At 40.1% G+C, this 12,014-nt stretch overlaps 1 protein-coding gene across 1 annotated transcript in view; it reads right to left on the bottom strand.

Moving 5' to 3' along the window:
* The window catches only part of ofcc1 (orofacial cleft 1 candidate 1), a 50,359-nt gene that overhangs the window by 68 nt on the left and 38,277 nt on the right, over positions 1-12,014 (bottom strand). Inside the window, exons 5-7 of the mRNA XM_034705844.1 lie at positions 7,532-7,729; positions 391-529; positions 119-232 (exon numbers count right to left, since the gene is read on the bottom strand). Of these exons, the coding sequence (XP_034561735.1) occupies positions 159-232; positions 391-529; positions 7,532-7,729 (411 nt within the window). The 3' untranslated portion in view covers positions 119-158. The remainder of the gene's footprint in view (positions 1-118; positions 233-390; positions 530-7,531; positions 7,730-12,014) is intronic.

Here is a 12,014-nt window from a genome sequence, read left to right on the forward strand (position 1 = left end):
TCGTCATTGACACTACGTCCATATTTCATACAGTCTATGTTTCTACTCAATTCCACAACAATCAAAGAACATAAACAACTCAAATAATAAATGCAGCAGCGACACTGTGCAGACTCACAGACTGTTGATAAGATGACTCATCCAGCTTTGCTTTGATATCACTGGTTGAGGTCCTGCAGTGCAAAACTGGAGCCACACCCACTTCCTCCTCCTGGCTCCACACGATGGAACCCTGAGGGAGAGAAACACTTGATGAGACTAAACAAACATCAGGTGAAGAGGTTACATGAGTGTGCGATCAAGTGATCGGGACACAGTTTTGAATGAATAAACATCTTTTTGTTGCACAACTTCTAAATCTTCTAAAAGGAGCCTCAGGTTAACACTCACGCCCAAATAGTTTACGGCGTTTACGCAGCTGCTGTGGAGCACATGCAGCGTCCTTGTCTTCTCTCTGATCAGCAGAGCTTTGACCCTCACAGGGCACCGTCCTGGCTGCACTGTCCAACCCCTCCATGTCTCCAATCACCTTCAGAGAGACAGAGAGAGAGAGACAGATTTTTCTTTAAGTGGAATTATATTTTAGAGTCATTTTCTGATCTGTGTCACTGTGCAGCTGTTTTTGAATTTGATCTGATGCTGCCAAATGACTTCATAATCAAGGTGAAAGTAATCTGTTTGACTGTAAATAAATGTTGTTACTCAAACTAAATATTTTACTCCAACTTTCCTGCCATGCTGATAATGCTTTTTACATTTTTTAAATAATATCAGTGCCTTCTGTCTCACTGTAAAGCAACCAGTCTTCCTCATACCTGCAAAAATGTGCATTAAAAAAGAATCTGTTGTGTCAGTTTGAAGAAATGAACAACAGTAAAATGAGAACTCATCAACACTGAGACTCCTTGTACTTCTCTTGTGCACATACATAGAGTTTAGTAATGACTTGAACCCAGAATGTCTTCTACCAAATGAGGATGTTGAGCCAAAATGAAGCGTATCAGGATAATTTACACTGCACACTGTTTCATGGTGCAGCTGTTTTTGAATTTGATCTGATGCTGCGTTGGTTTTGCGACTAATAAAAGTACATCAGAAACGTGGATTCAGCCTGTTTGAGGAGACCCCAGAGCAGTCTGTCTCCAGCATCTTAAAGAGCAAGTTGAACTTGGATGACAGCGACTGAGATTGGCAGGAGAGCTGCTACTTTCCTCCGGGCCTGTGAGTCGTGTTGTCATGCACAGTCTCTACCTCTGTCCTGGTGCTCAGAGTGAACTTGGAGAAGAAACAGAAATGGAGACTTTATGTGACACACTGCCTTTCGTCCCGTCGTCCCAGAGGGGAAACAGCTCGCACTACTCTGGGTTAGCCAACTCATATACAGTATTATGATATTTAACTTCAATCTGTTAAATGTGATGTAAAATGATATACTCTTATATAAAGTGTATACTTTTATGACACATATGTATGCACATCATTTTAAAAACACAAATAAGAAGAAACATGATACAATTATAGTTTAACTCTAAATAACCTCTGCATTCTTCCCTCTTGTCTTCAGCTCTATATTTCATAACAGACGCATCCAGCCGTCATGTCAGAAGGGAAGCCTGTTTTTTTCTAAAGTGCCAAATTACACAGATAGAGCAGCAATTGAGGCAACTTGAAAAATGTGCCAGAGAGTGCCTCTTTATCTAAAACTAGTATAAACTTGCCAGATAATTACATGCGGTGTACTTTGGAGAAGTCCTCCTGCTAAGCAGATATGGCTGCCAGGGAGGCATTAATCTCCTCATGCAACATACAGTACGTAGCCAAGGACATTCCCCCCTCTCTCTCTTCTTCTGTGTCTCTAATACATGCACACACACACAGCATACAGAGCACACTCACTTCCTGTATAAATCATATTCATATTTCTGAGGGCTGCCGATGACCTCACGGCAAATGAAGCGTGGGTCCTCAGCTCCGCAGCGGCAATCAAACGTGCGGCAGAGTAATTACAAAAGAGGGGTAGGAGGGAGAATTGATGCGGTTTGTCAATTAATGTTGCTGCAAGGTGTTTCTCTTCCAAAGGTTAACTTCTTCATATTCTGGGCATGCTAAATTAGGTCAATATTGGTCCGGCAAGGAGCTGTAGTCATGTGCAGACGGACGGATGGACGGCAGGCTGAGTCATGCAAAGGAAAGACAAAGAGGCCTCGTTAATGATTTGATGGCATATCATGATGATGAGAAGTAAACCTCTTTTATTCCTCACATTTATCACTCCTTCTTTTTTTTCTATTTCCACACTCATCTTATTTAGCAGCTTTCCAGAGTTTAAGAATCAACACACAATAAAGGATGTCTTCTCCTAATTACACAAACCATACATAATAAAGCAGTCTTCCATGCTGAGGTTACAATAATTAAATGCAATGCAGCTGAAACCGCGCTGTGTGAATAAAACTGCATACCTTTTGTTTCTACAAATGGTTAAGCACATCCCCCGAAACAGGAGGAAAAAAGAAGCACAGCTGAAATTGCAGAGAAAAGTGTTTTTATTTAGACAAGTCGCTGGAGATGCTCATCATCAGCGTTTTTTCCGAGCCATAAATAATTTGCGCAGAGAGGTAATATTCAAGCTGGCAGAGCCTTAGTTGTGCATCTTTAATGGAAGTTTTACAGAAGCCGAGCCAGTTCTTGCATATGCTGCAGCCTCCCATATGGAGGGAAGGAGACAAAAGGAGCACAGTTGGCTTGTCCTATCTTTTATAAGTCCATCGACACTTAAATGCTAGCCCCAGAGAAAAAGCGACACAGGGGGACATAAACCCACTGTGGTTTTAGGAGGGAAGATAATGACTTTGCCTGCATTAATTTCTTCATCAGCCATCTTGTTTCTTCAGACAGAGTGGTTATGAGGCCTTCTCTGAAGGTCCTAGGTTATAGAGATGCATTTCTCTGCATAATTTCGGCCCTAACAGTTGTTGTCAGCAGTGTTTTTTGTGAGTCGGCAGCTGGGGAACATCTGTTTATAGGTAATGAGTGTTTGAAAAGCTACACCTCACTTTACCTTTAATGTCTTTTATTGGAGCACACTGATGGGAATGTCGCTTTAACTTTTTGTATTGTTGTGCTTCAGCTCCAAGATTCTCTCAGCATGGTCAATATTACCGACACCTGCCTCAGGCAACAAGCTGAATGAGAGCATATGATGGATCATTAATATTAACTTTCTTTAAACAGAATTCAATATGCGAGTCAATAAAGACTTCATTATCGTTATATTTTTTACTGCACTCCCACAACTTCAAACTCTCTCCCTGCTCTCTGCTTCTTGTTTTTGTTACAATGCAACACAGGGAAGTAAGTTTCAGTCAACAATGCTGGTTCACTTATGTCTAAATAAACAACAGTAGCATGTAGTTTCTTATGACTCCTGCTCAGCCGCTCACTCTGCAGCAAATCAAACAGGACACACCTCGCTGTTCGACTCCATCCAAACAGTATCTCACAGTGTCTATAGCTCAGGGCTCTTCTTCCAGGACTTGCTTTTTAAGGTGTTCGTTTAGACAAATTTTGGAGTAAATTTGAGGGTATTATGCAAAGCTGCTTCCCCCAGGAGCTGTGGTCATGTTAGTCTAAGGGAGGAGCCAGTCCTCGGGGGCATTGGTGTCCAGGACACTGCCTGCGAAAACAGAGCTCTTTAAAGGAAATGAGCCATCCGTCAATATTTCCTCAGTAAATGGAAACAGACTTCTTAAGTAGCTGGATTAGTCTCTTTAACTAAGTGGGACAGAGAACTGAGTCACATTATTACACAGGCAAATTCTGTTTTTCTTGTCAAACTCTTATTTGAAGTTACACGAACGCATTTCAAAATAAAATTTAAAAAACAAGACAGATCGATTTTAAAATCTCTCACAGTAAGAAAAAGAAGAGAAGGAATCGTAACATGGGAAATATATCCTCTTGGTGCACGCTTATACTGAATTTCAGTGTTTCCTAAATATGCGTATATGTCGCCAGAGAGCTGTTTCAAAACGTCAAATATACCTCAGTATATTCGGCTCCAAGTAAAACAAATAACATTACTTTTTATTGCTCAAAGAGGATTCATGCTACATAATATTTGTCTAGTAACAGAGCAGAGTAACCACATCACCATAAAACATGCTATTATTCCTATAAGTGAATAAAGTAATAAGCCTGTACAGGAAAACCCATAAAATTGTTTTAAAATGTCATAAATCTAAGAGCAGAGGGGGAACTTCCCTGCATTACTGTGGTCACTGCATCTCATCGAGGAGCTTGCTTCTATTTCATTCTCTACTCTTTATCTATTTAATTTTTGCAGAAGTGTCTGCACGGCTGTTATTTCTCTCCCAGGAGCTGTCACCTTCCATCTGAGGGCCAGTTTGTACACAGCACCCTGTCGCAGTGTGTGTGCATCGCTGCCAGAATTATATGAAGCGCTAATAAAATCAGCTCAAGTGTTCTTCCGAGTGCTGGAGATGCCCTTTGGTGATTCCTGGATCGTGCTCTATACATAAAACCAGTCTATATATTCAGGGGAGGATTAGTTTTGAATATGTAAAGTGGGGGTCCCTGCTGCGAGGCGAAGGGGAATGGCATCGTGCTCTCTCGGCGATGCGGTGTTATCGCTCCTCACTACCAGCGGGTGAAAGAGGACGCTATCGGCATCTCTTGCTACTGGAGGTCCCTGCCTGTTAAGTTGCAAGGAACAGACAGCAACACCCAAGGGACACAGTGTGTGTGTGAGAAAAGAGAGCAACAGAAAGATAGCATATGTGTGCGTGTATGTGTGTGTATCTTTCCCAAGGACAGTTACAGATATCTTTCACTTAAGGTTGCCTCCATGAAACTGGCTTCACAGTTTAAAGAATGGGGAGTCAGCACAGAAGATATGCTTTTGCTTTGCAGAGATACCACAAATTCATTCTTTTACCCTCAGTCAGGTCCGCGGATCAGGGTTATGAGTGCTATAAATTTGTGTCTGCATCTGAATTTGTGTGTTTATGCAAAAAGTGAGCATTGTACGTTTTTATGTATTCCATAACATGTTCTTTTTTTCTCACCATAAGTGCTGATATGTGTGTGTGTTTGTCTGTGAACAATCCCCCCCCAGATGTCTCATCTGCTATGCACAGGTCTAGAGGCTACACACACACAGACAGTGCGACACCAGTAATAAATATACCATGCTGTGTGTTTACTCACATAAGCTCACCATCACTCAAATTATGACGGAGAACCATTAGAACGCAAAAGAGCCTCAGAGCTAATTGTTAGCGCACACACCCTCCCTCCATCCCTCCCTCCCTCTCTCCCTCCTCACTCTGCTGACATTCAAACTTCAAAATATTAATTTTGTCGGGACGATCCAGGTCGCTCTTGGGCGAGTGACAGAATGATTGAGGAAGGGAATGACTTCTCACTTCTGCAGCAGTTGTCACAAAGCTCTACTTTTAATTAGGCAGCAATCTGTGAATCAGTCTGTTTCTGACCCGCCTGTCTCGCAGGGACTCCAGGAACACAGGCTCAATAAAAGTTGCAGTGATTAATGCATGCTGAAGAGGACACTATGTTTTTTTTGCATCTGAATACAATGTAAAGCAAGTTGAGGCGCAAGAGTTGTGATTATTATAGACTTTAAAGGATGTTACAGGACTGACTGAGACAGAAAGAGAGTTTTGTTGGCCGTGTTTAAGTTGGTCGCAATTAAATGACGAACCAAGTCTTGATTGTTTCTCGCTCCCAATCCACTCTGAAAAGAAGGTTTCATTTAAATCAGTTCCAACTAAGGTTTCTGTCTCTTATCAAAAGGACATCCTTTTAATTTTAAGGAGGAAGCAGAGGAGGAAATTCATTGTGACTCTTCTACATCTCTCTGCCTTTTTCTTTGCCTCCTTTTCAACTCAACTTAAACTTTATTGTCATCATCTGGATAACTTGTGTCCAACTGAATGTCAAATAAAGTTTCTGACATGGCAGATGCTAAGCAGCTCAAGTGCAATAAAACGACAGACAACAAAACAAAATAAAAGAGACTAGACTAGAACAAGGCTGACTGTGTGGGTTAAACTAAATATGGACAATGAGTAAATATAAATACATAAACCAAATAAGTGAATCAATGCAGGGTGCAGATGTTGCAAATGTACACTACCAGTCAAAAGTTTGGAAACACCTTCTCATTTTCAAAACTTTTACCTCTCAGCACCTTGGCAACTTTTTAAGCCAGTGGTCTAAATATGGCAATTTTGCCAACAAACACGAGCAGGGCAGAATATAAACGGTTCTATCCAGAGGCTACAGAGGCTGGTGAATGAGGAGACACACTTCTGCTATCAAGAAATTAAAATATATACATACATACACTACCAGCTAAAAGTTTGGAAACACCTTCTCATTCAAGGGTTTGTATTCATTGTAATGATTGTAAACACTGTAGATTAATACTGAAGACATCAACACTATGAAAGAACATATATGGAATTATTGAATGAACAAAAAAGTGTTAAAATCCCCATACCATCAGGGACGCTGACTTTGAACTGTGAGCTGGAGCAAATCAGCCTCATTAGTTAAGAGATGTTCCTCCAGGTTGTTTTTTTAATCATTAAACCTATTTCAATGTTTTGATGTTTCTGTTACGACTTATTTAAAACATGTTCTCACATCAATTTCAAGATGAGCATATCATTTTCACGAAACAATATCATTTCTCAGTTCCACAACCTAGATGTTGTCTCTGCGCTATTTCCAATTAAAAATAGGACTCAAATTATTTGAAATCATATACACTACAACGCAAAACTTTGGAAACACCTTCTCATTCAAGGGTTTGTATTTATTGTAATGATTGTAAACACTGTAGATTAATACTGAAGACATCCAAACTATGAAAGAACATATATGGAATTATTGAATGAACAAAAAAGTGTTAAACAAAGCAGAATCTGTTTTATATTTTAGATTCTGTAAAGTAGCCCCCTTTTTCCTTCATGACAGCTTTGCACACTCTTGGTATCCTCTCAGTCTGCTTCATGAAGTGGTCTCCTGGAATGGTTTCTAATGAACATGAGCCTTGTCAAGAGTTCATTTGTAGAATGACTTGCCTTCTTAATGTGTTTGAGACCATCAGTTGTGTTGTTCAGAGGTAGGGTTAGTACATAATGGATAGCTCTATTTGACTACTGTTGTAATCCAGATTATGGCAAAACCAGATTATTTCATAGTTTTGATGTCTTCAGTATTAATCTACAATGTTGAAAATAATTATAACAAATACAAACCCTTGAATGAGAAGGTGTGTCCAAACTTTGGACTGGTAGTGTAAATAACTATGAAAGTGACGTGTGACAGAATCAAAATCAAAAGTGTTCAGGTTCAGAAACAAGTGCCTACTCCTGCTGTTATTTCTCCACCTCTATATGCTTTCTCTTTATTCAGAGCCACATAATTACTGCAGGACTGATTCCATCTATAGGTAAATATTGTAGATACACTGTTATCTTACCTCAGTGATCGCCCCGTCCGGTTGCCTGAGGAACTGTCTGTATTTCTGTTTCCTTCCGCTCAGGTATAGAGTAAACACTGCCACATGCGTGCTGGTTTCTCCCTCAGGTTGGCGTGTACCCTCTCCTGGAGACTCACTCGGGGCTGCAGGACCAGCAGAGGGTTCCTCCACTGACCAGAGATAGTCATGGACTGCCACCTGATCAAGCACAAACATAGAGAGCGGTCAGTAGATATACAAAGCAGACCCTTCAAGTGTTAAAAAAGGAGGAATCATAAGTACGATAGAAGTCTTAAGAGATATGTGTCAGTAACTTGATACCATAATGATAATCCAGTATCAGAAGCCATGTATTTTATGTAAAACCAGTCCAAAACCAGAGCTTGTAAAGTGTTAGATTTTCATTTTAATTACATACGACTGCAGCCGGCAGATAAGCACCACAGGCGTACAGTACATCAGCACGCTAATTCCTCGCAGTGCATGGGTCCTGTGGGGCCTGATCTGCGGCAGGTAAAGAGACAGGTTGTGTTTGTGATCATGCATACATATGTATAATCCTGGTGGCAGGCTTGTTTGTGACTCTTTGTGTGCATGTGTGTTAGTGTGTATGTGTGTGTGTGTGTGTGTGTGTGTGTGTGTGTTGGGGGCTTACACACCTGTAATGCTCTGCCCCTCTGTGTTAGGGTGAAACACGTGGAGCAAGCAGAGCGTGTAACATGTTATATAGGTCATGTAACTCGAAGTCATCCATGTGTGAGGATCATGGAAGCTCCCTCTCTTCCTGATAGTGTCGGCTGGTGAGTGTGTGCTGATCGCATGCATCATGGGAGGTCGTATACGTTATGTGACATAAAGGCAAAGTAGTACATTTATATCTGTACGCAGTCAATCCATCAATCCATCAATGGTTTTATGTAGTGCAAAGTTAAAAAGAGCATGTCCAGACCACTACAGGACAAACAGTGAAACTATGGAACTGTTTTCACACACACACACACGCACACACACACACTCACACACACACACACACACACACACACTCTACACACACATGCAGTCAAGGAAGAGGAAGTTTTTCAAGCAGTTTGTAGAACTCAAGGTGACTCCCTAATTGGCTGCGTAATTATGATTCGTTTAAAAACACTGAAAAAGGAAAAAGGCAAACTCATTGAGCGGGCTGTGAGTGGCAGGGTCAAGCTGAAGGAGAGCTCTAATTTGGTGGTGTTTCGATGTCACCCCTCACTTACAAACGGTTAGCCAAACACAACTCAAGGCACTTCATCGTGAACACAGTGGGAGCCATTACCCTGCGTATAATTAGAGACGCCGAACAAACTGCGAACCTCGTGAGCAGAAAGGACCTCATTGTCAAAATGTCAAATAGTCACCAATGTGAAGAAAGGGAGACTAGCTGGGTACATTTAAAGAAGGTGTGTGTGCCTGTGTGTGTGTGTTAAAGGAATGCAGGGATGCATCTCTTCAACGCTAATTAAGACGCTCATTAGCGAAATCGCCTCAACTACGCCTTGCCTCCAGCTTGGCCTCGGCCCACACTGGGGGAAAGTGATTACCTGAATTCCTTAAGTAATCAGCACCTCTGCTAGGCAGCAATCAGTCTGTTTGGATTGTGCGTGCATGTGTGTGTGTGTGTGTGTGTGTGTGTGTGTGTGTACGTTGATTTGCTTTTTTTCTTTTTGAGGAAACAAAAGTGGAAGTGTGCAGAAAATCCAAGAATCTTCCTGTTGTCTTCTTCCTGGTTCATACAGAAAAATAATATCTCATGTGAAAAATGCTTGAAAAAAAAACACAAAGTAAAAAAACACGAAGAAAAAAAACATGAAAAACTCTCAAAGAAGAAAACACAAAAAAGAAAACATGAAGAAGAAAACAGGAAGAAGAAAACAGGAAGAAAAAAAAACACGAAGAAGAAAACACGTAAAAGAAAACACGAAGAAGAAAACACGTAAAAGAAAACACGAAGAAGAAAACACGTAAAAGAAAACACGAAGAAGAAAACACGTAAAAGAAAACACGAAGAAGAAAACACGAAAAAGAAAACACGGAGATGAAAACACGAAGAAGAAAACAGGAAGAAAAAAAATGAAGAAGAAAAAAACGAAGAAGAAAACATGAAGAAAAAACAAAAGAAACACGAAGAAGAAAACACGAAAAAGAAAAAACGGAGAAAAACACGAAGAAACACGGAGAGAAAAAAAACGAAGAAAAACAGAAGAAAAAAAAAAAAACGGAGAAGAAACACGAAGAAAAACAAGAAAAAACGAAGAAGAAAACATGAAGAAAAAAATAAAGAAGAAAAAACGAAGAAGAAAACATGAAGAAAACACGAAAAAGAAACACGGAAAAAAACACGAATAAAAACAGGAAAAAAAATGAAGAAAACACGAAGAAGAAAACAGGAAGAAGAAAAAAACAAAGAAGAAAACACGAAGAAGAAAACAGGAAGAAAAAAACAAAGAAGAAAACACGAAGAAGAAAACACGAAAAAGAAAAAAACAAAGAAGAAAACATGAAGATGAAAAAACAAAGAAGAAAACAGAAGAAAACATGAAGAAAAAAAAGAAAAAACAAACAAAAGAAAAAACAAGAAGAAAAAACAAGAAAAAAAACAAAAGAAACACGAAAAGAAACACGAAGAAGAAAACACGAAAAAAGAAACATAAAAAAAACAGATTAAAAAACAATAGAATAAATACAAAAACAAAGAAGAAAACATGAATAAGAAAAAAACGAAGAAACATAAAGAAGAAAATAGAAGAAGAACATGAAAAGAGAAAACAAAAAAACCACGAAAAAAAAAACACGAAGAATAAACACGAAGAAAAAACAAAAACATGAAGAATAAAATGCAGAAGAAACATAAGAAGAAATATGAGGAAACATGAAGAAGAAATATATGAAGAAAACAAAGGAGACATGAAGAAACACAGGAAGAAACACGAGAAGAAAACACGAGAGAAGAAGAGAACCTGTCTCCTGCTGTACTGGTCACAGAGTAGTGCCCATGACCCGGTAGAGGCCCCAGTCCAGGATTGTGTAAACCAAGCTGTACAGTGGTGATAGAAACACCCTGCTTTCAGTCCTCTGTACTCTAAGTCACTTTGGTTAAACACACCTGCTTAAGCCCCCTTGTGTACTCTGCATGTGTATGTATTTTGGCTTGCATGAAAATAGATTTTTTTGATGTTAGCCATGCCACCATCCTACGCTAATTAGCACGTGAAATCCACTTGACAAGACCAGACAAAAGCTTGAAAAGGTGTTGTGTGTTCGGTTTGGGTGATGCCATTTCATGCAATGCACCATGGCTCTCAGGATGCATCATTGCTGAGACACAAAAAGGAACGAGCATTAAGGGGCCTGTCTGCTCCACACTACTCTGTTCTGGTCTGTTGTGTTGCGTTATGATGCTAGCCTGGCTCCTAGCCCTCGTGTGAGTGCTCTCTCCACTCCACCATTGTTCCATTTGATAGCACTAAGTGACTGATTTAGGTTCAATGCCTGCATGGAGCAGACAGGCCAGCTGTGGGTTAAGCAGATAGCATTCAAGTGAGCTAACCCAATTCAAACCCAATCAGGCCAGGATTTATTGTCGGGGTCTGTATTTAGAAATCTGATAGAGTCTGCATCAGTCTCTTGACTAGCATCAGGAGAGACGGGCCTTATTTCTTTTAGCGGACGACTATAAACGGCAAACCATGTTTTCCAGCAGGGACATAAATTTCAGGATTTGTAGACATTACCGCAAATGCACAGAGAGAATGAGAGGGAGGGACCAGGCGCAGGAAGTGGGGATGGCACAGCTGCAGACATGGCTCCATGGTTCACAAATATAGTCTGTCTGTCTTTCTGGGAGAAGATGCGATTTCACACCTACCCAATCACACCACACTGCATGTGAATGCAGAATAAAAGCAATGAGTTCCTAAATGCAGACGCCTGTGGAAAGCCTTTCTTTTGAAAAATCCGCTGTGACTTGTGACAAAATTTGACTAGTCTATCAATCACTTTTATTCGAGTGTGTGCAAGTATAAAGTCTGTCAAAAGATGGATTTGGGATTCCAGAGATGTTTTGTGAGTTTGTGTTCAAAAAATAAGCATCACCGCGTCACAGATAAACGGATGAGTGTTTCATTCCCAAACAGGATATTTAAAAAATGACCCATATCCAAGCTTGAATTAGAAATGTAACTAAACAACTTCAGAGCTAAAAACAGGATGGATGGAGAATTCACTGTAATAACTCTCTCTGTGACAGACTGGACTTCTAATGGCTGTTCCTGGTAAAGCTGTATCTTATACATTTATTTAATTTCATGAAATGGCATTATAAACATTGTGCCTGGACATTTCCACTCTGAGTCCTCAAAACATGTCCTTAAAGACAACCAAAACAGTTCTTGGACTTGATCCCTGACCCTGAAGTTTCTGTATCTACTGTTTGTCTGAACACATTGGCTGT

Source organism: Notolabrus celidotus, chromosome 17 (genome assembly GCF_009762535.1).
Source record: "Notolabrus celidotus isolate fNotCel1 chromosome 17, fNotCel1.pri, whole genome shotgun sequence".
In the NCBI taxonomy this organism is placed as follows: Eukaryota; Metazoa; Chordata; class Actinopteri; order Labriformes; family Labridae; genus Notolabrus; species Notolabrus celidotus.